We start from the raw sequence: 27,686 nt of genomic DNA on the forward strand, positions 1-27,686 counted from the left end.
GTACATACATATTTTGTATACTTTCTGTACTATGTTATGTTTCATGATTTAAAAAAAAAAAAAAAAAGGTTATAGCCCTAGCTGGTTTGGCTCAGTGGAGAGAGAATCGGCCTGCAGAATGAAGGGTCCTAGGTTCGATTCCCGTCTGGGCACATACCCAGGTTGCGGGCTCACTCCCCAGTGGGGGGCATGCAGGGGGCAGCCGATCATTCAATGATTCTCTTTTATCGTTTATGTTTCTAGCTCTTTCCCTCTCCCTTTCTCTCTGAAATCAATAAAAATATATATATATTTTTAAAGTTATAGCCCTGGCTGGTTGCTTAATGGTTAGAATGTCAGCCTGAGGTCCAAAGGGTCATGGGTTTGATTCTTGGCCATGGGCATGTACCTTGGGTGTAGGTTCCCCAGCCCCAGTAGGGGCACATGTGGGAAGCAACCAGTCGATGTGTCTCTTACATCAATGTTTCTCTCTCTCTGTCTCTCTGTCTCTCTCTCTCTCTCCCCTTCCTCCCTCCCTTCCACTCTCTCTAGAAATCAATGGAAAAAATATCCTTGGGTGAGGATTAAATAATAATAATAATAATAATAAAGGGAACACACTATGGCAAGCACAGTTCTCAGATGTCTCCAATACTTCTGGCCCCTGGGGCTCACACATCTGTTCTCAGTTATTGAAACATTCCTCCCAGTGCTTCCATGAGGGTGTATTGCTGTTAAAATTAAGGTCCCAAATCAGTAAATCTTAAAATTGGAGCGATCACCCTGGTGGGCCGTATCTAAGCAGGTGAGCTCTGAAGAGGAGTGGGGTCCTTCCTCAAGTCAGAGGTGCCAAGTGTGAGGGAACCCCCCAAGACTTCCCTGGAGATGTAGGGGGACACCTAAGGGGGTCTCTAGGTGCAGACAGCACCCAAGGCTGACAGCCAGTGATAACACAAGAACCTCATTCTGCCAACAACCTGAATAAGCTCAGAAGTAGACCTTTCCCAGAGTTCCCAGAAAAGGACCCACCGACACCTCAACTTTAGCCTCTGAGCCCCTGAACTGAGGACCCGGCTGGCCTGTGCCTTGGTTCTGACCTACAGAAGTGTGAACTAACCAATGCAAGCCAGAACTCTGGGCGGATGTATTATGAAGCAACAGAAATACTGAAACTACCCCAACTTGAGAAAAGGAGAAAGGAAAGAGGCGAAAAACATCTGACAGAAGAATGCCAGAAGGCCCATATCTGTCCCATCTGCGTATTAGGCACAGGGCTGTTCTGCTAATTATACTCTTCCTAATTCTGATATTGGAAGTTTTGGGATTTTTTTTAAAAAACCACACACACTTCAAAGAGGGCAGCATGGCAAGGGGAGAGAGTAACTGACACACTCAGCCAGGTCAACATCAACTATGACAACTCATGGTGACACATGACCCATGTGGGAGGGGACGGAAGGGCCCTTCACTGTGGGGCCTTCCTCCAAGAGCCCAGAACCTGGTATAACCATGAGAAAAACACCAGACAGACCCTAATGCAGGGACTTTCCACAAAATCCCTTTTCAAAACTGTCAAGGTCACCAAAAATAAAGAAAGTCTGATCAACTGTCACAGCCCAGAGGGGCCTATGGAGATGTGACAACCCAATGTCACTTGGGATCCTGGACTGGGTTCTGGGACAGAGAAAGAACAGTAGGGAAAACGGAGGAAATCTGAATACAGTATGGATTGTAGTTAGCAGGAGTGTATCAGTGTGAGTTCATTAACTGTGGCAAATGTACCAGGCTAATAAAAGATAATAAGGAAGCCAGGTGTGAGGCACATGGGAAATCTCTGTATTATCATTCTCAGCTTTTCCATAAATCTAAAACAGTTCCAAAAAAATAAAGTCTTTAAAAAAAGAGAGAGTACACTACCAAAACAGTGACAAACAGACAAGCTTATAACAAATGACTAAGGAACAAGAAACAACTTCATAGTTTTTACATTGGGAACTCCTGGCCCCAGTCCATGCTGGGACCTTCCACCCCTGCAAAAAAGCCCATTTCCTAATTCCATCGGCTGCAGGGACACCCAGCTGTCTGGGCTCACAGTACAGCAATAGCTGGTCAGAAATATCAGACCCCCCGCCTCAGTCTTGCTGGCTCTGGATGAGAGCACATGGTGAGATTTTTCCTTAGCAGAAGGCTGACCTTCCTCTGCTTAACTCGATGCTAAAATCACTTTGCATTCCCTGAACAAACACCAACTGTGTCTGTCCCTGCCAGTGTGCAGCAACATGCGAGGAACCAGCCCATGGAGACAGATGGCACTGAAGTGTGGGAGCCCCTGGGTGAGCGCCCCTAAACACACTGGGTTTCCTGGGTGCCCTGCTCTGCCTGAGAAGCACAGGCACGTGTTCTCACGTGACCCACCGCTAGGCTCAGCCAGGCTGTTAAGAATTTAGTGCGGGGAAGGTTGGTGAGAGAAACCAGTCATGCGAATGGAAGGATCTGTGATTAAAACTGCGTGGTGCCATGCTGTACAAAATGCTTTGAAACTGCCCGTTGCCATACCCACCATGGGGATGAGCAACACAATCCTAGTTTCATAGTCCGATGGCATTTGATTGCCCAGAGTCAAACTCTAAGGCAGTGGTTCTCAACCTTCTGGCCCTTTGAATACAGTTCCTCATGTTGTGACCCAACCATAAAATTATTTTCGTTGCTACTTCATAACTGTAATGTTGCTACTGTTATGAATCGTAATGTAAATATCTGATATGCAGGATGATCTTAGGTGACCCCTGGGAAAGGGTCGTTCAACCGCCAAAGGGGTCGCAACCCACAGGTTGAGAACCACTGCTCTAAGGTCTCTCTAGCATCAGGAGTTAATTTTTCCAATGCCAAAACCAGCTTTCGGTTTTAGATTTACTACACAAATCCTGACAAGCAGAAAGCCAGGGCTGGGGCATCAGGGCAATAGTGTGGTTCTGGCAAAAAAGCGAGGCAGAGGGATGGCTAGGAGGGCTGGGAGGGTTTCTGGGCCGCGGTGACACAGCCATCTTTCCCCTAAGCATCTGCATGCACAGACACTCCTGGCCATGGTGTTAAACCGCTCATGCTAGCGCTGCGCCACCGATGTGATCCCAAGCGCCAGAGTGCACGACTGCAGCACCCCCGCAACTACATCCAGGAAAGTGGCGCTGGTGTCCCTGACACATACGCAGGAGTCTTGGAAGGAGGCAGTGGGCAAGTGGGTTAGGCACAAATGGAATAAAGCACACCCAGCTCTGCTACCGTGGCCACGGTCATGGTCAAAAGAGGAGACTGGAAAGGTGACCAAGAAGGTGCTCCTCCCCTCTCCACGATTCCCTGGATGAGCCCAGCAACCCACAGCTCCCCAAACACGCTTGCATCTGCTCTCAAGAGGAGGTTTCTGCTCTAAAATACTCTTTGTTGCTGTATTTCTGTCACCTTAGCTCAGGACCTAGGTTTTCCCACCAAGTTACAAGGTACAAATCAAGCCACCTGCTGACATCTTGGTAGGTCTTATCCATCTGACCTCCCCAGGCACCACAGCCACACCAACTCTGTGCTCAGATACCAAGTGGGAGTTCGGCCGGGTGAGTGAGGGGAGAAGGGGGGAATGTCTATCTGCTCTCGCATCTTGTACCAGTGAGGTGACAGGGTGTGGTGTTGGGAAGCTAAGTTATTGAAACCAATCTGTGAAGCTGTCAGGCTCCTACCAACCTTGGCACAGAGCTTCCCTACCACCATGGGGCCTTTCGGGATCTTGCCAGAGCAAGGTGGCTAGGAGGAGTTACCCTTGAAGCTGGAGAAGAGGGTGTGCCTGAGTCAGGGAATGGGGCCCCCTGGTGACTGCTGCCCTGGAGTCTCAGAAGCCATGAAGTTGCACATGGCCAACCAGGCCTCCTCTAGACACCAGTGGTCTCCACCAAGGGCCTTCGGGGCTGCTGTCTGGTCATCTTCCCATGGCTCCAACATGCACCTCAGTCTGGCTCCCTGACAACAAAGCAGAGGCCCTCCCAGGGCCTGGACCAGGCACTGTGGTCCTCCAGCGCCACCTACAGCCAAGCCTGGGGAGTTGGCTTTGGACAGCAAGGTAGAAAGGAGGCAGGAGGAAGGGAGGAGAAGGCAAGAAGGGAAGGAGGGAGGGATTATTCAATGCTGCAGGAGGTGCAGCTGGGAAAAGGATTGATGCTGCCTCAGGTGGACCTGCAGAGAGGTCCCCAGGACCTGCAGAGAGGTCCCCAGGGGCCAGGTCAAGGGGCAAGAGAGCAGCCCAGCAGCACCCCCTTCCCCCAAAAGAACCTTGCTCTGTCTGGGCAACACACCCATCAATGCCCAGGCTGCAGTCAGACAGCAGGTCACATGGGAGTCAGCCAGTGTGTGCATACTTCCTCCTTGTGCCCCATGGCAGGGAGTACATGTCCTTGAATGCATAAATGCATACACACGCAGGCATGCACACACAGCACATGTGCACACACCACCTCAATGCACACAGGACAGCTATGCACACAAAGGTGCAGTGCACACATGCATGCAATGCACATGTACATACATGCACAGGTGTATGTACACAGATGCACATACATGCACGTGCACATGCACACCTCCAGAGTACTGAGCACAAGCAGAGATGGCTGTGCCTGCTGGGAATTTTTGGCAGCAAAGGCTTCCCAATCCCTCTCCTATGAAATTCCCCTGAGCAAAATGCCAAAGAAAAACTCTAGGTATAGCTGAATCAAAGGGAAAATTTCTCCAATCCACTGGGAGCCTCAATCAGGCTTCTGAAAGGTCAGCGAAGGGGCAGAGCTCTCAGACAATCCCCCAGACTCCCAGGCTCTCACCAGCATTCCTTCCACTAACCCTGCACAGAAGGATCCATTCAGCGCACCTCAGGACCATCCAGAGCTAGTGAGGGCTCCATGCCCCTCATGGGAGTGCAATCAGACTCTCTCCCGTGTCCCCTGTCTCTCCCCCCTTCCCTCACAGGGACACTGATACCAGAGACTTGGAAGACTGTATCCCAGATAAATCAAAGTGGGAAGGATGGAGGGGCTGGGAAGCCAGAGACAGAACTCATGGGATGCTGCAGAGTCTGGGGCCTCAAGGCCAAGGTCACAGCCCTGAGGGCCAATCCCCAGAGGCAGGAGAGCATCCTCATCCTCCACCGGGGCACACCCCCTCCCAGAGGGAAATAGGCATCTCCACCTCCTCCAAGTACAAGCAGAACCAGAGGGAGTTTAGGGGGACAAAGAGGGATGGGGGCCGCGGGGGTTGTACGTGACCCTGCTAGAATGTGTTGATGTTCCCTCAGGTAAAGCACATCTGCTCTGGCCTCAGTCACCCAGGAGGGGCTTTCCCCCACTCACAGCATTTAAAACATGGAAAGGCCCTAGCCGGCTTTGCCCAGTGGATAGGGCATCGGCCTGCGGACTGAAAGGTCCCAGGTTCGGTTCAGGCCAAGGGCACATGCCTGGGTTGCGGGCTCGATCCCCAGTGTGGGGCCTGCAGGAGGCAGCCAATCAATGATTCTCTCTCATCATTGGTGTTTCTATCTCTCTCTCCTTCTCCCTTCCTCTCTGAAATCAATAAAGAAATATATTTTAAAACATGGAAAGGAAAACCACAACTGTACAGCTCTGCCTGCATCCCAGCCGTCACAGTCCAGCAGCCCATGAGAGGCCCTGGTGCCCGAAGTGCGGCTCTCGGCCGCCCAGAGCACCAGGCTCCTGCAGCTCATCTGCCTTGCCCAGCACGGTAGAAGCCACCATCTCTGCTCTTCACTGTGGTCCTTGGCTCCTGCAACTGAGCCCCGCGCCCTAGCCGGCCTCACCCTCGAAGGCTGTCATCTCCCAAGCCTGCCCTGCCGAAGCCGTAGCCAGCCACTGCCCGGCATGCAGGCACACAGGACACACCACAAGGCACCTTCCCCACCCTGGGAGGCAGGGCCAGGGGGACTGACTCCCTACATTGGCAGTAATGTGTGCCAGGCTACCCTGCACAGGGTGGCAGGCACTCTGCTCTCCTCTTCAGGGTGCACAGCACACTCCAGATGGTCCCGAAGTGCCCAGGAAGACAAGGGCTGACCAGAGCCCATTGCTCTCCAATTCCAAGCCCAGATCTCTTTCCTGGGGACACTTGGAAGCAGCAGGGAGGACAGGAGGTGGCAGGTGCTGCATGTGGCAATACTGCTAGAAACACTGTTATTGCTGCATCTGAGAAACTGTGTGAAACAACACGAGGTGGGTGTATCACACACGGAGCTGAAGTTTCCAATGATGGGCTTGGTAGCTGTCCTGGCCTGAGACCCACAGGGGCCAAATCAGGTGGCAGATGGCCCAGGGGCAGCCCTCAGGTAGAGTGGTCCTGGGACAGGCTGTGGAGATATCATCTCTGGCTAAACCACCACCACCACCCATGGGCTTCACAGAACGAGTCTGGTCCAGGACAGCAGGTTCTATAGGGCACAATCTCTGGACACTAAGCCCTGGGCTGCCCACCCCCTAGGCACTGTCCTGCAGGGCCAGCCCTGCCTCCTCCTGATACCCATGCCTACCCACCCTCCTGGCCTCAACAATGGACAGGGCAGCAGGGTAGCAGGAAGGTCAAGCAGTGGCAAGAATGGTCCTCGTGTGAGTATAAGTACCGGTCTATTTTCAATCCCCATCTCAAAAGGAATTCTGAAGCACTCAAATGCTTCAGATATTCTTAGCCTTGCTGCCTGAGAGCACCACGTACTGCCAGCCTTTCAAAGCAAATTTCATGCTTTTATCGACACCAGGCTGTTCACGTCACTTTGACACACAAATCACACTACCGAAGTAGCAACACACCAGAAAGGCTTCATAAAATGAAATAAACCTGAGGATGTCGACACTTTAAAAAAAGTGCTACGGAAATAATCTGAAATGGTTGCAATTAAGCTACTGTAGACGCAAGCAGAGCAGTACATATATTAGGGAGACAGACGTGTGAGTACAATCTGCCAGAGAATGTCTCCTCTCTGGGGAGGGGTGGGAGCAAGGCATCATCCTCCCAGGGAGTTGCCAAGTGGCTCCCTGAGCCCCCAGCCCAGGGGCAAGAGAGCACCTCACCTGGCCCCCCAGGCTAGTGTCCATGTTGGCCCCGTGACAGAGCAAGGCCAGGAGGGCCGGCTCCCACAGGGTGGCACTGGCTCCACACGATGGAAACCTCAGCGCACTGGGGCTCTGAGAGGCGGAGGGGTTACTGTGGTCCAAGTACCCAGGTCTCCTGACAGTTACCAGGCCCCTCTCTATGCCAGGCCCCTGCTTGGAGCTGGGTACAAAAGGAAGACCGAGGGCCCCGCCCTCACCGGGTCCATGGTCTGGTGGGGAGACACTGATGCCAACATCCCCACCCCGATCCTGAGGAGCGAGAGCTGGAAGGGCGCCCAGCACGACGACCAGGCTGAGCTGACCAGGCATGGAGCAGGGAGCTGGGACCCTACATGGCCACACTTTGAGAAGTCCCTTCCCACTGGCCACACTCGGTCAGTGTGAGAGACCTCCAAGTGCAATCCCACCCCCCTTCTGGACCAGAAACCAAGACCACGGTCAAAGCGCCTTCTGGAACATTCTTTCTGTCAGAGACGCACTAATGTGTCCAATGCCAGCCCTGCTGATGGCTTCCCCATTGCTCTCGGGAATCTGGTTATGGAGAAGGGTGTACGTGAGGTGATGGGTAGACACAAGGGCCACCCCAAGCAAACCAGGCGTACAGCATGCAAAGCAGGGGCTGTCCTCAGGGGCTGCAGCCAGAGAGCACCGAGTGCTGGTGACAGGAGGCAAGATGCAGAGCCAGGTGTCTGCCCTGCTGCATCCCCCAGGGAGGGGGCTGCTGTGCCCTCACATTCCCGGGGTCCCCTCTCATGGACAGCTCTCGCGGACTTTCTATTGCGTTTTCTCACACTTCACCTCCCTCAAAGCCAGTCCCACCACCTTCCCACTACCATCCATCCCAGCCTCTTTTCTGTGGCCCCCACCCTCTCACTACCAGCCAGCCTCCTTGCCAGGCTCCCTACACCACTTCTTGCACCAACCTCCGAGACCAGCAGCTTTCCTCGGCATCCTCACTGCTTGCTGCAGAGCCTCGTGACCCCAGAACACACTTTTGCCCCAGGGTCACATCTATGAGAGCTTAGCCACCACGTGCTGGGACTCAGCACTGGCTTGCTTCTTCCCCTCTCTCTCTAAGGAAAAGGTGGGTTTTCTTCCCTTAAGGTCCCTCTGCCAGCCAGATGCCCTTAAAATCGGAGCATGCTCGCGGAGCTGAGCAGATCAGAGGCAGTGTTCCTACCGCCCATCCCCCTGCCCCCTCCTTGCTCTCCTCCTACTGTGGCTCCCAAGGGGCCCTGGGATGATCATTGCCCAGTGGGTTCTAAAAAGGTGGAGCCTAAAAAGGACAAAAAGAACCTAGGAAATTTCCACCTCCATGCTGGGAGATAACGGTCCATGGGGGAAGGGCAGGGGTGCCATCTAGTGGCCCTGAGGGGAGCTGCACCCAACCGAACTGGGACAGGGAGGACAGAGGACAGTCACTCAGATACGTGGCCAAGTCACTGGCCAACACCATGAAGTATCATCCAGGCCAGTGGTCAGCAAACTGCGGCTCGGCAAACCGCGGCTCACGAGGCACATGCGGCTCTTTGGCCCCTTGAGTGTGGCTCTGCTCTTTATTCATTTATCAATTGAATACCAAAGAGCCGCACGTGGCTCGCGAGCCGCGGTTTGCCGACCACGGATCCAGGCCATTGAGCAGGCCCAGCACACACACACACACACACACACACCACACTCACATACATATACGTACACAAAAACACTTCAACTATAGAAACACACACATATACAGAAACACACATACACATATACTCACACATACGTATACATATATTCACATACATACAAGCACACATGTACACACTCAGACACTCAGGCGTACACACAAACATGCAACACAGCCTGTGGATCTGCACAGGGAGTCAGAGGGCTGCTCGTGGGCACTCAGCCTGCACGGCCCACGGACAGCATGCTGACTGCTGAGAGGCGGCAGGCAGAGCCCCCAGGTGAGGGGCAGGTCCACTCACACCACAAGCTGCACTCCCAGGCCCCGCCCTCCTGCCTGCAGGTGTGGACTTGGGGCAGAGCGTGGCCCCCTCTCCTCCAGGCCTGAGCTGGGGCCTCTGTGGAGTCACAGCCTAGCCTTGCCATGGAGAGAGGAGGGGACAGGGTGGCTACACAGCCACTGGGACCTCCTGGACAGCAATGGGACAGTGCCACTGACCAGGAAGCATTTCTGCCCGAGTGCTCAGAATCACACTGGTGGGTGTGAGATTCAGGTCTTATGAAAAGGGCATCACCGACTCACCAATCTCTTCCAAATTCACCCCTAAAAGGTAAATATCGCTGAGCCTGGAGGCTTTGATGACCAAGGGCTAATGCAAAGCCAACGCACAACACCCAAGGAGAGAAGTGGGCTGAAAACAAGCCCTGGAACGGTAACAGGATCTCCCACACACGCAGAGTAGCACAGTTCAAAGGCCAGAGGCCCAGGGCTGGCAGGATAATGGCCCCAAAGACATCCCAGTCCTAGTCCTGGGACCTGTGGACATGGCACCTCATATGGCAAAAGACACTTTTCAGATAGATTAAGGACCCTGGATACCCCTGGGGGCATGGGGAGGAGGGACCAGGGTCATCACAGGGTCCTTATAAGAGGGAGGCAGGAGGGTCAGAGTCAGAGGTGGAAGAGGCTGCGCTATTGGCTGTGAAGATGGAAGAAAGGGCCACAAACCAGGAATACGGCTCCTCTAGAAGCTGGAAAGGCCGGGTTTTCCCACAGAGCCTCCAAAAGAAAAAGCCCAGCCCACACCTGTGAGACTCCTGACAGAACATGACAGAATAAATGTGTGTGTGCTAAGGCTTGTGGTGATTTGTCACAGTAGCCCTGGGACACTCCTACAAATGCCCCCACCACGTCCGTGTCCAATGCTTCTCCATCTTGCTCTGCCTGCCTGAGAGGAAACGGCTTTGTTCACATGAGAGGTGAGGAGAGCATGGTCATACAGCCAAAGGAAGAAGAGGGGGGCCTGGTTTCCCACCCAAAATCTCCTGCTGGCTCCTGAGTCCTCTGCTCAGAACTCCTGATCCTGCCCCACTCAGCAAAGGGCCCCAGGAGGTCCAAGCAACTTAAAGGAGTTGAGGTGCCTATGGGTAGAGGCTCAGTCAAGGTAAGGGGTGCCTTGGCCAGGGTCTGCTGCCTGTGTCCCCAGCTGCCTGTGTCCCCCTGCCCCCGCCCCCACTGCCCCGAGCCAGCTTGTTTGAGGTCTGGAGTGCCACAATCTGCTCCTGGGCTTCCCCTACCATCCCTCTGAGCTTCGCTGATTATTGTGACAACAGGGGCAGGGAGATGCAAAGCCCCAGCTAAGGAGTCTCCGCTGGAAACAGCCGTGAACAAACAGAAGGCAGCTGCCTCCGGGCCTGCCAGCAGAAGCTGGATGTGAGGTAAGTGTTAGCTCAGAGATTCCAGAACACAGAGCACACTGCAGATATGCCCCAGCCTGCAGAGCCCAGCACTCACAGAGTGGCCTTCGGGACAGCTCACCCACCCCTGCTCAGCACCTGCAAACTAGTGGGGACCCCAGGCAGCAGGGGCCTACTGGGAACCTCACCCCTCAAACCGAAGGCCAAGAGGAAGGCGAGGGAGGCTCAGTGCTCAGGGCTACCCTGTCCCCAGGCCTGTAGCCCCAGGAGAGCCCCAGTACACAGCCACGCACCTGAGTCGGCCTGGGGAGGTGCTGAGGGAGCTCAGAACCAGCCGCTGCTCAGTGGGAAGCTCTCTAGGCCCAAACGCCAAACTCCACAAATCTGGAAGCTCATTTCTGAGGGGCACGTATACCTCATCCCCAAACTAATGAGTAAACTGAGGCTGTCATGAAGCCAGTGGGAGCAGACAGAGCCAGAAGATCTTGAGCTACCAGAGCTCCAACCGTGGCCCACTCTCCCTAATAGCCCTGGCCACAGGGAGCCACACAGAAGGCACCCATGCCTGCCTGACCCGGAGGAGCCTATCCACCTGCCCTCCCCCGCCCTTTGCCCTGCTGGCAGCGGAGACCTTCTGCCCTGTGGAGCAAGTCAGGCCGCTGGCTGGACACTCACCATGACTTGGGCTCCCCAAAGTGCAGGTAGTTGATGCTGTACAGGTCCATGTCCTCCGTGTGCCAGGCGAAGGTGGTCTTCCACATGCCGAAGTACAGGTAGGGGGTGTTGACACCCTCAATGATGGTGCCGCACTCACGTTCCACCATGTCCAGGATGGTCCGAAGGTTCCCGATGTTCCACTGGGCCACGTCCTGTGGGGCAGCAGGAACACTGTCAGTGGGCCAGCCATCCCTGGGTACCCAGGCCCCACCAGCCCCAGACACTAGTGGGAGGACAGGAAGTGTCCTTCCCTCTGAGCCGCCTGCTACAGTGTGACCCGCATGAGGGCCCAAGAACCCTGTTGTCAGCTCCAAACCTGCCTGCCCACTTCAGAGGCTCGCCCACCCCAATATCCAAAACCCATCCTGGGCTGCTCATACCCTGCAGGTGCCGACTGACTGCCCTGTGCTATGCAGTTGGGGAGAGCTTTCTCTAGACTCCACATTGAGGTATGTGTTAATCTCAGCAGTACAGACCTCAGTTTGGTCATGAGTAACTAGTGTGCCTCAAAGTCAATGACACAGAAGGAGGTAGACAACTGCCAAGTGGGACTAGACCAGCGAAGGTGCCAGAGAGCCCTTCTGACCTCCGCATGGAGGAGATGGAGATGGTTCTCAGAACCAAGCAAACAAGGCTGGAATCCTCACCTACCAGTCTCATCTATTCCTAATGCCACAAGCAAGCAAACCGCATCCTGTCATAAGAGTTCACAAAATATGCTTTAATCAACTTCCTTTCCCTAGAGAACCCTTCAAGCCTGTTGAGATGTGAGTGAACATCAGCCTTCTTTCTGCCCCAATCCACCCTGTACCACCCACTCCTGTCCACATTACAGGCCCTTGATTTGGTGAGATTAGTAGCTGATTTTTATAAGGTGAGTCCTGGCAGAAGCCCAGAACATGGGGGGCGGGAGGGAGACTGACCAGACCCCTCAGTATAAGAAAGAAAAGCCCAAGGTCGCCTTGAATAGAAGCTTCCCAAGGTCAGGGCACATCAAAAAGAGGTCGCTTCCCTAAGCCTTGTCCAATTCACCTCACTATCCAGCCCACACATCCACAATGCGGCCACAGGCGGGGGACCTGGGATCTAGTCTAAGCCAGGCAATAACTCATCGTGTGGCCAGGGCAAGTCATTTCTCTGCTTGAGCCTACGTTTCCACGTCTGTAAAAGGAGACTGTTGCACTAGGTCAGGCACGGGGAACACAGGGCCCCAAAGCCTCTTCAGGAACCTAAGGCAGGCGTTGCTCACGATCTAAGCATTGGCCCCGCCAAGCCTCACTGGGCAGCAGGGTCCTTCACGGGGCCATCACTACGACCAACTGCAGGCAGCACAGAAGAGCAAACCCAGAGGCTCTCCCTAGACAAGGCTCTAATTTTTTTTTAATTTTTGAATTATTTGAAAACAATGCAGAGTCTTCAAGAGAATGAGAAGACAAGCCCCAGACTAGGAGAAAATATTTGCAAAAGAACTCTTGAAACTCAATAAGAAAATAAACAATCCACTTAAAAAATTAGTCAAAGACCTGAACCTCACCAAGTAAGATACACTGATGACAAATAAGCACATGAAAAGATGCTCCATATCATATGTCACCAGGGAAATGCAAATTAAAACCACAATGAGCTACGATTACACACCTATCAGAATGGCCAAAATTCGGACACTGACACCACTAAATGCTGACGAGGATGTGGAGCAATAGGTACTCTCACTTATTGCTGGTGGAATGCAACATGGCGCAACCACTCTGGGCAAAAAGAAATGCTGGCCAACAATTCATGTGGGGACCCACGCAGTAGTCCTGATTTTTCCAATACCTTTTGGGAGTTACAAGCCTCGCCTGTTCTAACAGGCTCCTCTCTGAGCATCCACGAGGGTCCCCACTCTTCCCAGGAGGAGATGCTATTCCCACCCAACTCTAGTCCCACCCAAGACCAGGACTCAGGTGGCGCCCATCAGCTGCTCTCATGGTAAACATGGGCTGAGTGAATGGAAGAGACTATCCTGGTAAGAAATGACCTTCAGAGTGACAACGTGGAGTGAGAGGCACATATGGAAACCAAGAGGACCACCTAGGGACTGGAAAAGGCCATATTTTAGCCCAGGGTACCCCATAGAGAACACCCCCAGGAAAGAGCTAGGCTCAGTAACTCTGAAATTAACCAGGGTTAATAAATATTAATAAACTATCCCCTAAAAAAAGGGCCCCACTCAACCTCCCTCTGCTTAACACCAGCACCTCTCTGGGCCTCTGGTCACAGTCACCAGCACCTGGTCTAAGTCCTTGGACAGGCCAAGGACAGGCCCCTCTCTGTTGCCTGGGTGTCCCCAAAGCCCCCCAGCCCAGCACAGGGACCAGAAATAAGTGAACCCATGGCAGCTTGGCCAGCTGAGAACCTGGGGCTCCCAGGATTCTGAGGGTGTAAGATCAGAGCCATCAAACACTGCAACTCAGTAGGAAAGATTTTGCAAGTCAGAAAACCACGGGATCCCTTCTTCATTCATTCTAAGACCAGGCACGTAGTTGTAACTGGAGCCCAAACAGAAAGCCCAGCTAAGTTTGTGTCATTTTAACTTCCATTTTCAATTCCAGTTCCATTCACATTCCTTCACCTCCACCATGGAAACCGAGTCCCTCATTTTCCCAAGAACCTCTTGGTATCCAGAACTTACATCATCGTACAAGGAGCCGCTGATGTCGGCGCCATAAATGGGAGAGACGAAGGTGAGGTTCTTCCAGTATTTGCGTTCCAGGTCGTCGAAGTCTTGATGCCGAGGAGTGCAGTATCTGTGAGCAAACAGGCAACCAAAAAAGGGGTCTCAGAGCATGCGCCTGATCTCACAGCTGAACCAGCCCCAGGGCATCTACTGGACACACCGAGGGAGAGGCTCTGCCCAGATCACCCACTGTCCCCACCACAGGGCACAGCCCCAGAAAACGCAAATGTGGTCTCATTGCTACTGGGACAGCATTTATTCCAGGGTGTGTGCATAGGATGGGCAGGTGGCCCTGCCTGGAATAATGCCCACTTATCCCACCTCATCAGCTAGCTGGGCCTGTGGTATCCAAGTCACAACGCACACCAGGGGCAGCTGGAGCAGGTGGATGGGCACGGGCTCTGGCGGTTCTCATCATCCCGCTTCTCAGCACATACTAAGAGCACTGATTACGGGCCAGGCGCTGTCCTGAGCGCTAGGGCCATTGCATGAGTGGGCAGACAACACCCTGCCTTCACAGTACACTTATGTTGGAGAGCAAAGGTACTGCTGGAAATGCACAAACAATTTTAGAAAGCCAGGAATCTGGGAGTAACAGAGAACAGGAAGGAGAAAACAGCAGTGGTATGCTTGTGAGTGCACCGTGTATGCACTGGGAATGCCCACGAGTGCACCCATGAGCACACAGAATGTGCATGAGTGTGCCCATGTGTGCACCATGTTGAAGGAAGCAGCATGCAGGAATGCATGTTAGAGAGCCCCTCTCTGAGGAGGCGCCATCAGAACTGAGACATTATGGAAGGGTATAAAGGATGCACTCCAGGGACAGGGAACAGGTGCAGCCCTCAGTAGTGGCTACTGAAGGTAGGGTGAGGTGGACAGGTGGCCATGGGTTGGTGAGGGTCTGGATTTTGCCCTCTTTGAACAGGGGGGGTCTCTGAGCACGAGATGTTGAGATCCACCCAGTTGACCCAGAGCAGATGGCATGCGCTTTGTAGGGGGCTGCGTGTGCCCTACAATCTCTGCACCCCAAAGCCCGCAGTGGACTGGGCTTTGCAGATCAGGGGGGTAGAGGCCTTTAAGGTGTGGCTCCACCTCGGAGCTAAGGTTTCAGGGTTCTGCCCTGCACCGGCCAGGGTCCCGGCTGCATACTTCTCGCTGTTGGCCAGGCGGCGGTACTCCCCGACCGTCATGGCCTTCTTCTGGATGTTGTACTGTGTGAAGAGGCCTGACTGGCCCGTCACCACCTGCTGGATGGGGGCTGGGATGACCACGTCATCGATGTCATCATACGTCTGCCGTGGCTTCCACTCCTTCGGGGGAATGATCTGCGAGACCAAGGAGGAAGTCAGCGATGCCTCCAGACAGGCACATCCACTCAGGACAGGGGAACGATCAGAGACCCACTGCCCACTCCTGGGAGACCAGCAGCCACTACCTGGGAAGCACACCTGGGACTGCCCCACAGGGGCACCAGGAACCATCTGTGCCTTTATCAAGCACCCAAGTGATCTGGTGCCAGAAACATGGACACCACCAGCTGCATTTGAAGTCCTTTTAAAACCTTTATCACTGGAGGGCAGGGCCATTTTGCCCTCTAGCTTTGGAAAGGAGCAAGGCTATGCCAGACACATGTTCTAGGAATCCCCTTCATTAACACCTACTAGGGAGTAATTACGGTTCTAGATGCTGGGGAGAGCAAACATGGGAAAACAAAGAGCCACGAGGGCCTTACATTCCACGAAGAGGGCAGATGATAAATACCTTTAAGGTGTGGCTCCACCTCAGAGCCAGGTTTCAGGGGGCCACCCACAGAGTTAAGGAAACTGTGGGAAGGTAACCAGTTGTAAGTACTAAGGATATAAAATAAAGAAGGGCTGGGTAAGAAGCCCAGAGGCAGAGGGAAGGGTGACAATTCTAAGTGGGAGGAGACCTCAGAAGGTTGCCTTTGAGAAAAGGCACAGCTATTTCATGGGAGCAAATCCAATGGCAACCAACCACCAGGCCTTGACTGTGAGCTGATGGCAGCTCTCCTGCCCCGGCCCTCCCTGCCTTTCTCCACAAGGGGACACTAGGAGCAGCACGAAGGCCTTAGTGTCAGGGGCACTGTGCCGGGCTTGCTTGGACTCAGAAATCCACTCTTGGCCCCTTCACCTTCCTGGTCAGGGGCGACCCCTGGGCTGGACCAAGGGCCTCCTGAGCATTAGGCACCCTTCTGGGCCCCACAGGGCGAAATGGGACTAGTGCCTCCAGTCCTGGGTGGTTGTTTGCAAGCCTCACGGCCCCTTTCAGGGTGCCCAGCAGGCCACCTAACAGCTTTGGGAAAAGGAACTAATTCAACCTATTTTGTTGTTTTTTTAATATTTTTATTGATTTCAGAGAGGAAGGGAGAAGGGGAGAGAGATAGAAACATCAATGATGAGAGAGAATCATTGATCTGCTGCCTCCTGCAAGCCTAACCGGGACCAAGCCCGCAACTCGGGCATATGCTCTGACTGGGAAATGGTGACCTCCTGGTTCAGAGGTCAACGCTCAACCACTGAGCCATGCTGGCGGGGCTAACCCAACCTGTTTTCAGAGCATCAGCCATGGACTCTAAAGAGGCTGAACCCTCACCCTACTCGGGGCCAATGAGGGAAGAACACCGCGCTGATGCCCAAGTTTGCCGACAGCTTCCAAAAGGGATGAAATCCCTTTACCACCCCCAAGGACTCCACAATCCCACCTATGACACCAGTGAAAGAAATGTTTTGCTTGGCACTTATTCTCCAGTTGCCAGTTAACAACAGAAAGGTGCTGCATCCCCTATCAGCACACACAGTTTATTTATAAAATTCAAATAACAACAGAGGAAGTCAGTGGGTCTCCCTGGAGCAACCCTGCCCCGAGGCGACAGTGAGTGATGTCTAGGGACATCTGAGGTTGTCATGATTGTGGGTGCTCTTGGCATCGGGTAGGTGCTCAGCACCCCCTGCAGTGGCCAGGATGGCCCTCCACAGATACCCGACCCAGATATCAGCAGTGCCACGGCTGGGACCCTAATAAGAGTTTAATGAGGACGAGGACACAACCTTTCGGTGAAGGCTCTTTCTGGGGACGTCTTCTCTCTTGCTCTGTCAACTGCGGCCTCGACGCAACAGGCACCTAGAATACCCGCCTGTTTCTGGTGCGAGGCCATGTGACAACAGGGTACTGGCTGCGGTCAGCCTGCCAGCAGAAGGTTTTCTTAGATTTCTGGTGAGAAATCTGAAGATTCGGGTGCTAAACTAAAACATTCAAGACTGGAAAACAAAAGAAAGAAATAAAAGGGGCTATGCCTCCAGGATCCAAGACGTTCTTCTGTGAGGAAGGATCCATGACCCTGAGCTGCTTTTTAGTTATGTTACTGATGTCTCCATTTGACAGAAAACCCAAACCTCTTTCAGGAAAGTGCCATGAGCCTTCACAGGCTCCAGACCCACTTCAGTTCTATTAGAAGTCCATCCTAGTCCCAGTCTGGGGCAAAATGAACTAAGTATGTCACTTCCAAATTTCCCACCTTCAAACAAGAGCCTGAGGCTACTTTCTTCATTTATGCCATCCCTCACACACTGCTGTGTGAAGACATCTGACAACCAGGAGGGACCCTCACACACACGTGCGATGCCTGGTTTGCATACATGTAAACCACTCCTTCCTGGACACATTCTAAGCAGGTTTTGAAAAACTGCTTGAAAGGAGGGCCACTTCCAGTTGGTCTGGAAACTGGAGCTTCTGGAAAAATCCCTTCTGGCCTAATACCCTCACACCACTACAAAATCAGATTTAAAAGGAGGGTCCCGCCCTGGCTGGTTTGGCTCAGTGGATAGAGTGTCAGCCTGTGGACTAAAGGGTTCTAGGGTCAATTCCTGTCAAGGACACATGCCCAGGTTGTGGGCTCGACCCCCAGTAGGGGGCATGCAGGAGGCAGCCAATCAATGATTCTCTCTCATCATTGATGTTTCTATCTCTTTCTCCCTCACCCTTCCTCTCTGAAATCAATAAAAATATATTTTAAAAAATAAAATAAAATAAAAGGAGATCCCAGGCAAAGGACATCTGAAGAATGTCACCTAAAGAACTTCCAGCATTCTGATTGGCCCCACTCGGCACCTGGTGCCCCTGCCTGGTATAGCCCTGGACTGACCCTTGCTCAAAGCTCCTGGAGAGCAAGTTCAGCCAGAGTAAGGCCACACACTTCAAATGAATGAGGGGACACTGGGCAAATGGCCTAGGTGTGAGTTGTATGGCAAAGCTAGGAGTCTGTGCGGTTGGGGTAGTAGGTGTGGGGAACACTGCAAGAGGGAAGAGTGAGGGGCAAGCCTTTGCCCCCCCACCCCCAAAAACTACCTGGTCCCAAAGCCACTCTTCATGGGGCAGGCCTGGCAGCTGAGAGCAACTAGGGCATTGTCTACCTTCAGGACTGTCCTCAGGGATGCACCTGGGCACCAGAGCACCTTGACCCCTCCCATAGGACCCTACACAGTCCCATTGCCCCACCACCCTTCCCTGGCTCCTCCCGCCCCCGAGCTTCCCAAGCAGCCTAGGGAGGCTCCCAGCCCTGGTCTGTGGGAGGCAGGGACCCACTGGGCACGGGCCTCAGAGTATATGCAGAGTAGCTGAGGAATATGACTGGGCTGCCTGATGGCCCCAGAGTGGGGTTCCCACACACCCACAGCCGATTCTAGCCGCGGCCCTGACTGTACCTGTGCCTGCTGAACACCCACTCCCACCCAGCTCTACTGAGCCTCACAGAGCTTTTGAGGAGGGGACCAAATACAGCTTTTATGAAAGAAGGAAACCCCTACACACACGTGTGCACACATACACATATGCACACACATTCACACACATGCACATACACACAGAGAAGAGCAATCAAGGCTGATGAGACCAGGGTAGGGGGACATCCATGTCAGGCCAGCAGGACATCATAACCCTTTTCCATAGAGACCAGCAGCCTGAGAGCCAAGGATCCACCTTTGAAAAAAATGGGAGGTGCCCAGGGACAAAGCCCCTGCTTCCTTGGATCCATCTGTCCCCAGAGTGGCAGGGAGGCCACTGAGGGACTAGAGGCACCACACCCTGTCCCTGCTAGATGGAAGAAGGGACACGTGTGCACACGTGTGTCGCTGTGACCCTAATCACCAGAACCCGTGCCTGCACCCCCAGACTGCTTCCCCCTCAGCTGGATTTAGAAAGAATTCCCGCATCCAAAGGTGACTATCAGAGAGGAAGTGGCAAATAAAACACCACTTAAGAGAGAAAAGGGACATGCAAAACAAAAGGCAGAAGGAAAATATACCCTGAAAATATCTGCCTCACAAAATCCCCAGTCCGAATAGTTTCCCACCGATCCAAATAAATTAGCAAAAAATCGGTCCACTGGAATTAACAGCCTAAACAGAGGCATCTGGGTTCAAAGGCATCTGAGACAGTGAAGGAGAGGAAGAGGGGGAGAGAGAAGGTAATGGTGTGGATCACACAGAAGTGAAGGAAGGGTGACAGAAATGACGGCGGTGAAAGGATAGCAGAAGAGTGTCGGGTGGGATTTAAAGGTACTTCCAACAGAACAGTACAAGTTTCCTGACATAATAGATGATGTGAATCCAAAGGCAGGTAGATGGGCTGGCTGCGAACTAGAAGTGAAACAAGGTGACAGCAGATAAAGGAAGGGACCCCCACGCCCCACCCCCACAGGCACCAGGACTCCGTTGGCCTCAGAATCTCCCCCCCACTGGGGGCCTGCAACAGGAGGGTTGGCAGGAAAGTTTCACCTGACAATGGACACCAGACTGTGGATTGGTGGGCGGCAGAAAAGCCCCAAATGAACGCTTCTGAACTTGCTAGAACCCCAGGCACTGCGTTTCCAGAGCCCTTCTCTCATGAGATGAGAAACTGCAGGCGAGTAAGACACTGACGGTGAGCACTGAAGCCATATAAAGGGAGAATTGAAGTTAAAATGGCAGTGGCAGCCATGGTTCCCAAACGAGATAAAGTACTCTGTGTTGTCTATATTATCAGGTATAATATGACTAAAAATCCTGAGGGGAGGGGAGGGAAAGGTGCTGCAGGCACACTGCTCTCCTTTCTCCTGAGGCTGAGGTTGAAGGTATGGATGTCACCAGGACCAGAACTGGTATTAGTAACAAAACCAACCAAAAACAGGGGTAGGGGAGGAGGAGGTAGCGAACCGCAGTCTGTGGTACAAATCTCACCAGCTGTCTGCTTTTGTACAGACTGCGAGCTAAGAATGTGTTGCTTTGTTTGGTGTATTTTTACTGTTGTTGTTTTTCTTTCGTAGATGGTTGGGGAAATATTTTAAAAGAAGAATATTTCGGGACAAGTAAAAGTTCTGTGAAATTCACATTTCAGTGTCCATAAATAAAGTTTTACTCATGCACAGCACGCCCGTTGGTTTACGGCTCATCTAAGGCAGCAGAACTAAGTGGTGGAGACAGAAACTATCAGCTGGCAGGGCTGAAAAAATACTATCAGGCTCTTTGTAGAAAACATTTACCAACCTCCTGATTTAAGGAATAGACAACTAGGAATCTTAGATAAAGTGATACTCATCCAGGAAGCAACTAGTAGAACCCTAAGCAAACATGTTACAAACCTTCCCCATCATTAGGTGAGTAATGCCACACACAGGTTCACATGAACATGAAAAACATAGCCATGCCCTGGCCGGATGGCTCAGTTAGTTGGAGTGTCATCCCATACACCAAAAGGCAGCTGGTTTCATTCACAGTCAGGGCACATATCTAGGTTGCCAGTTCGATCCCTGGTCTGGGGTAATAAGGGAAACAACCGACCAATGTTTTTCTCTTACACTGATGTTTCTCTCTGTCTCCCTTCCCCTTCTACTCTGTCTAAAATCAGTAAAAACATATTCTCCAATGAGGACTTGAAAAAAAGGAAGGAAGGAAGGAAGGAAGGAAGGAAGGAAGGAAGGAAGGAAGGAAAAGCCATTTATATTAAAAAGAGACACAGGCCCTGGCCGGTGTGCTCAGTGGTTAGAATTTTGGCCTGAGTACCAAAGGGTCATGGGTTCGATTCCTGGTCATGGGCATGTACCTGTGTTGCAGGTTCCATCCCCAGCCCCAGTTGGGGCCCATGTGGGAAACAACCAATGTGTCTCTTACATCCATGTTTCTCTCTCTCTCTCTCTCCTCTCTCTCTCAGCCCTCTCCCAATCCTTCCACCTTTCCACTCTCTCCTAAAAACAATCAATGGAAAAAATATCCTCGGGTAAAGATTCACTCACACACACACACACACACACACACACACACACACAAAAGGAAAAAGAGAGACACAGGATGAGCTTGTGTGTCTGTCTGCTTTCACACATGCACACGTATGTGTATAATATGCCAAGGAAGAGACAGGATGGTAACCATGTTGCTTCCAGGGATAGGAGCTGGGAGATGGGAGGAAGAGACTCATTCGTCACTCTCTGCCCTCTTGCACTGTTTGAATTTGCCTCCCCTGTGTATACTATCTCCAAAAAAGCAACAATAAAAACACACCTTGTTTCACTAAGAATATAAAGGCAAAACCTCAGGCCTTCCTGGCATCAACTGCCTGGAAGCCTCCCCAGAATCTAGACCTCCTTCTCCCCGAGTGGGGTGAGACTTGCTGCCATGATGCCCTGGTGGCCACTGCCCGCTGGGCTGGGCTCAGCACAGTGCTGTCTCTGCCCCAGCCTGCCAACCCCTGCAGGGACAGGGGCGGTGTGAGTCGATTATGAATTCCAGTGCTTAGAACAGTGTCTGGCACAGGGAAAGAACCCTGTCCTGTTTGTAATAAATGAGGTCAAAATGGATCAGTGAACAGGTTAATGGGTGCAGCACCTTTGGACATGGACACACACAGAGAAGCTGCGCGGGGCTAGGATGTCTGTCACCCACCTTGGCCAGGCCTGCCCGGTGGGCTCCCTGGGACTCGATGTAGGCCACGTATTTGTTGAAGTCCTTAAATTCTTCCATAGTTGGGCGAAATGTCATGATTTTACAACTGGGGTTCTGGGCCCCATGATCCTCAGACCCCATGGTTGCAGCTGAGACACCGCCACACCTGTGAGGGAAGACAGAAGAGCGTGAGCAGGCGGTGCTGCCACCAGCGGGTGCCCTGCTCCATAGACCACAGTAAAAGTACCCGGGGCCCCAGGAAGCAACGCGGGGCAGAGAGGAGACTGCCTTGCTCTGCTCTGGCACAAAAGACCAAGATGACTTCAACTAATTAAAAACAGAGGTGTCCTAGTTCCAAAAGCCAACGTGATACTGGAAGCCAGAGCACTAATTTTAAGCTGGGGGCCTAGGAAATAAAAGCTTTTCGTTTCAGGGACTCAAATCAATGTATGTCCTTTGGAGCTGGACATGCAGAGACATCGGATCACGTGACAGGTTCTGCAAGGTAAGTGAGGTTGTGTGTGAGTCTGCCTTCTTTTGAGGTACCAGCCTGCAAGCAGGGGAACCACAACTCCAGGCAGGGCCCACCCCGAGCAATATGTGGGTCGCTCCAGGACTGGCCTGGCTGCTGTCAGTGAACCCAGGCCCAGGGACCCATGGGAAGCCCCAGGCAGGAACCAGAGGGTAGAAGGCCGGCCAGAATGGCTCCTTGCCTGCAATCAGAGGCTCCAAGGCACCCTCAGTCATAACCATGCCTGGACATTTTGGCACAGAGGGGAGACCGTGCTATGTCATGCACTCTAAGATTCACGGCAGGCGCCTGAAGATAACTGGGAACCAGAGCTCCTCTCGGGGAGAAGGGTGCAGAATGGAATGGCCCCCTCCTGTCTCTGGAGTTAAGGGGACCCAGTGTGGTTGTCGGTGGCCCACCCTGAGCAGGAAGAGGCTCAGTGACAGATTCTGGGAAGGGTCCCTGCTGGCTGATTAAATTCTCCAGGTTCAAAAGACTAGACTCCCACCAGGATTTGGAAAAAGTCAGAATCCAAGTACACACAGACCTGAGAACTTCGAAAACAATTTAACCAAGTTCACCTCAACCCACCCCAAAGTGAGCTGGGGAATGAGAAACCCAAGAAGCCCAGTGGTCCCAGAAAGGGGCGGGGGAGGGGTGACAAGATGCTTCCAAAAGGTGATGCCTGCAGAGGGCACTAGAGGGCAGCACAAACCCAGGATTTGCCACTGAGGAAGTCATTTTCCCCTGGAAGCGATCTGGAGGCCCCAGGCTCACAGGTACCCTGTTCTGGCCTTGCCCCTAACACCCCATCCCATACCTGGGACACATGAGGTTGGGGCCAGGGGGACAGCAGCTAAAGCCCCCCTCTGAGGGCCAGACTCGCGCTGGATTGCTGGCAAGGGCACCGGAGGATCCTGACATAAGGGTGGGGGTGAGGGCGGGGAGCTGTCACTGCTTCACTGCTGCATCCAGGCTGGGACCCACCATGACCCTGTGACCACAACAAGTCTCAAGTTTTCTCAAGGGGCAGCCACAAAGCTGAAGTGTGCAAGGCAGGTCACGAGCCTGTGACGTCTGACAGCAGCTCTGGGCGGGATCACACAGAACCACCAAGAACACACGGTTCATAAAAGGAAAGGGGTTGTCACAATCCCTCCTAGGGAGCAGCAGGCACCAGAAAGTCCCAGCCTCAGCCAGGCTGCCCCTCTGGAGCCCTGACCAGTCTTTAAGACTGACCACCATGCCATGCCAGACGGCCCCTTGCCTGCAGCCAGGGCCCAGGACCTGAATCCCCACCTGGGACCCCCACCCACCCCACCTGAGCCCCAAGCCTACCTGCCCTCTCCCCTCCAGCCCAGATGTAGCCACACAGGGCTCACTGTGGGCCTTCACTGCACAGAGGCAGACAGGACAGCACATCTGTCCTGGGGAGACAGATCCTGACCCCAATACTATTGTGCACATTAGTGTGGTTCTGAGCTGTGCTAACGGCTATGGTGGGAGAACAAGGAAGGGCAGGAGAGGGCTCCATGGGCCAGGACCTCAAATGAGACACCAAAACAGGAGAGCTAGCTGGCCTTCCTCACATTCCCACCATCCTAGCCACCCATTCCTGTCCATCCCACTTCAACATCCCTCGAGATTTTCCACACCCACTGGGGAGGTCAGGGCCTCCGCCTGTACACAGCAATAGGCCACCCACCTATACCACATGGACATGGACCATCTGATTCGTCCTCGGAGGCCTGCTGCCTGACATGATTGACCCGCCTCAGCCCCTGGTCCAAAGCCCTTGATGGCCAGGCAAAAGTCCAGAAGCTGGTCCCTCAGTCTGCCATGGCCACCGGTGCCCAGATCTGGAGGCAGTGTACAAATCAGCACTTCAGAGGCCCCCAGCCCTGTTCTATGCATTTCACACGGGTGACTTGTCCACTCTACACAATGAGCCCATTTTTCATAGTTCACTGAGGACACAGGACCCCACGAAGGGAGGTCACATGCCTAAGCCACTTGGCAAGTAGGTGGTAGGGCCAGATGCCCAGCCAGACTCTGCTGAGACAGCCAGAATCTCCCACCTCTCTCCCACCCTAGTGAGTGGCAGGTGCCAACACCTACCCACACCTAACAGCTCTCATGTTGAGTTCGGCCAGTCCTGGCCAGCTGGCTGCCTCTCTTCTGAGGCTGGCTCCCGAGTGGCCCGCAGGGGAGGGGGACAAGAGCCTCTTGCAGAGGCCACCTCCCACCCATCCACCCAAATACCCGGCGCCACTGGTGGGAAGTGACAGTCTCCTCCCCAGGACCAGCTTGTCCCAGGCAGAGCTGGGGCAGCCCCGGGGCCCTGCCCACATGAGCGCTCTCTCTCATGTCAAAAATCATGACACAGAGATGAGTTTTCCATCCAGGAGGTGGAAAAGCAGATGCTGAGACAGCAGGTAGAGTATTCTGCATATGCACACTGGCAAGAGATGCTCTACTCCAACCACCAGATTCATCCAGATTCAGCTCCATGGTAAATTCCATAGGATTTTTTTTCTCTCTTATTCATGCCTTTTGAAATGAACTGTTTTAGTACGTAAATATAAGGAAGAAAATTAAAATGGTTTGTAATCCCAACACTCCATAACCCTTGACACATTTTTTTGAGTGAGGGCAAATAAAAAATCATATATGGGCATATTTAAAAAATAAAAAAGGAATTTGGATGCCAGTCCTGGGCCAATCTTCTGGTTCACTGGAAACATGGGGGAGGGGCAAAGGACAGGGAAAGCCCCAGGGAGGGAGTTCGCAGCACAGTCAGGAAGAGGGATGTGCTCCTTACCAGACAGAGCCATGCCAAAAAGCAGGGCTCTGACAACCCAATATACAGAAACAAACAGCCCAATTAAAAAGTGGGCCAAGGACTTGAATATACACAAAAGGTCAACAAGCAGGTAAAAAGGGGCTGAACATGTTAGCCAACGCGGAAATGCAAATCGAAACCACAGTGAGATACCACTCATCCCCACTAGGATGGCTAGAACGAGAAAAAACAGACAAGGAGAATTGTTGATGAGGATGTGGAGAAATTGGAACACTGATATAATCAGGTGGGAATGTTAAGACGGTAGCACCACTGCAGAAGAATTTGGTGGTTTAGACGAAATTATGATCAGCAGGATAATACACCATCACTTCCCCAAGACATCTACATTCTAATTTAGACTGTGAATACACTCCCTTCCATGGCAAAAGGACTTTGCAGATGGATTAAGTGAAGGACCCTGAGATGGGGATAGTCCTGGAAATCCTCAGGGGGCCCAGTGTCATCACAAGGGTCCTTATAAGAGGGAGAGAGATGAAGACTGGATGACAGAGCAATGGAGGCAGAGGCTGAAGTGATTCGAGGAAGGGGCCCTGAAGAGTGGAAAACTGAAAAAACTCCAAGAAATCAATTCTGCCCTGAAGTCTTCAGAAGGAGCAGCCCTGCCAACACCTAAAGCCCCATAAAACTCACTCCAGACTTCTGACCCCAGAACTGTCAGGGAATGAATATGGGTTGTTTGCAGTCACTAGGTTTATAGTCACGGTGCAACAGCCGTGGGATGCGCATGCAGAATCACTTTTTCTGAAAAATGGTTTGGGGTTTTCAATGCATTTGAAAATACCGAGTTCTAGTCCACACCTGGCCCTAATTAGCCATGTGGCCTGCATCTGAGGTCAACACGGAATATGGAATTCGAGGCAGCCTTTCTTAGACCACTGGGAGCAGCCAACGTGGCAGGGAGTGAACAGGACTGTTTGTCCTCCAACCTGTCACCCCCATGGGTGTGAGCTGGGAGGTGATTAGCTTGTTTCCTCTCTTCTTACCAGTGACCACCTTGGGATACCATAAATAAAGAGGCCACCACTTTATTTTTTTATTTATATTGATTTCAGAGAGGAAGGGAGAGGGAGAAAGAGGTAGAAACATCAATGATGAGAGAGAATCATTGATCGGCTGCCTCCTGCATGCCCCCTACTCGGGATCGAGCCTGCAACCTGGGCATGTGCCCTTGATCGGGATCAAACCCAGGACCCTTCAGTCCACAGGCCGACACTCTAGCCACTGAGCCAAACCAGTTAGGGCCAGAGGCCACCACCTTGAAACCCTCTGTCCTCTGTCCCTGGTTTATTAGAAAAGTATAGGAGAAGGTGGACAGCCTGGAGTTGACACCTAGAAGCAGCTGGGTAATGGGATTCTTTTAAATCCATTTAAAAAGAATCTTTCATTTTAAATACCCCCACCTCACCACCCTTGGCTGTGACTGGTCACCATCCTCTGCAGGTTGTGGGGTGGGGTGAATAGGGCCTCAGAAAGCCCAGAAGTGGTATCCCACCTGATTCGAACGACAGAGCAGGCCGTCCTAGGCAACCCCAGAATCAATAAAAACTCTCAGTGGTTCTTGGGGCTTCGAGAGGACAAACATAGAGTATGCAGACTAGAAAAGAGACACCCAGCAGAGCCACTCCTAGAGGGTTCTAAGCTCCTCTGTCTAAAGGCAGGCAGACCCTGGAGACCCCAAGAACTCAGAATCACATGGGGCTACCTTGTCCCCACAGCATGCAGCCTCACAGGCACCTGGGAGGAGGCTGTGGCCTTTGGGACCTTGGTCTTGCACTTACTTGAAAGTTCCTGGTATATTACGATGGTGAGGCTGCAATGAGAGATGCTCTAGTAAATGGCTTGGATTCTGTCAGGTTCCTGCAATGGTGATGGTTCCTAAAATGCACAAAATAAAAGCATGATTAACTACATTTATCACATGCTTAAGTCTAAAATCCACATTACACTCCTAACAGTGGCATGTAGCCCAAGAACACTCTTGCCTTTATTCAGATGTATCCAAATCCTTGCCACTTTGCAGGAACACAACCGTTTTAAGCTCATCTTCCACAAATCAGCATCTGAGAAAGCAAGGATCTCCAGGAACAAATTAAATCAGAGAAGCTTTTAGAAACCTTAAGGTACAGGCAGTTTCTGGGAGGTTTACAATAAGTTCTGCCTCCTGTGAACTCCTGAAGCCGGGGAAAGCACCCTCCAAGGAGGACACTCACATGGACAATGCCGCACGGCGACCACCACCTGCACCCCCATAAGGTGCACACTGGGGGAGCCTGGCAAGGGCTGTGCAGACCCCACCAGGGCTGGGTCCCAACCTAGAAGCTAGTTGGGCAGAGACAGTCCAGTACCTGTGGAATGGATACAGCACAAAACTTTTAACTTGGGTTTGGCCCCAGGACCTTTGACAATCTGGGCTACAGTTACCCCAATTCACCAGCCCTCCCACCCA

At 52.6% G+C, this 27,686-nt stretch overlaps 1 protein-coding gene across 3 annotated transcripts in view; it reads right to left on the reverse strand.

Annotated features, from left to right (window-relative positions):
• Positions 1-27,686, reverse strand: part of KDM4B (lysine demethylase 4B) — a 254,493-nt gene that overhangs the window by 195,583 nt on the left and 31,224 nt on the right. For 2 of the 3 annotated variants that reach the window (XR_013995997.1, XM_081091513.1), the window contains exons 2-6: positions 27,019-27,115; positions 21,864-22,029; positions 15,082-15,257; positions 13,885-13,999; positions 11,169-11,362 (exon numbers count right to left, since the gene is read on the reverse strand). Coding sequence is in view for 2 of the 3 variants with exons in the window: in XM_081091513.1 (XP_080947639.1) it covers positions 11,169-11,362; positions 13,885-13,999; positions 15,082-15,257; positions 21,864-22,004 (626 nt within the window). In the remaining variant the exon portion in view is untranslated. Of the gene's footprint in view, positions 1-11,168; positions 11,363-13,884; positions 14,000-15,081; positions 15,258-21,863; positions 22,030-27,018; positions 27,116-27,222; positions 27,490-27,686 lie in introns of those variants that run through there. The other variant, XM_081091512.1, reaches the window with a different exon arrangement.

The sequence above is a fragment of the Myotis nattereri genome (assembly GCF_964212035.1).
Source record: "Myotis nattereri genome assembly, chromosome: 5".
Lineage (NCBI taxonomy): Eukaryota > Metazoa > Chordata > Mammalia > Chiroptera > Vespertilionidae > Myotis > Myotis nattereri.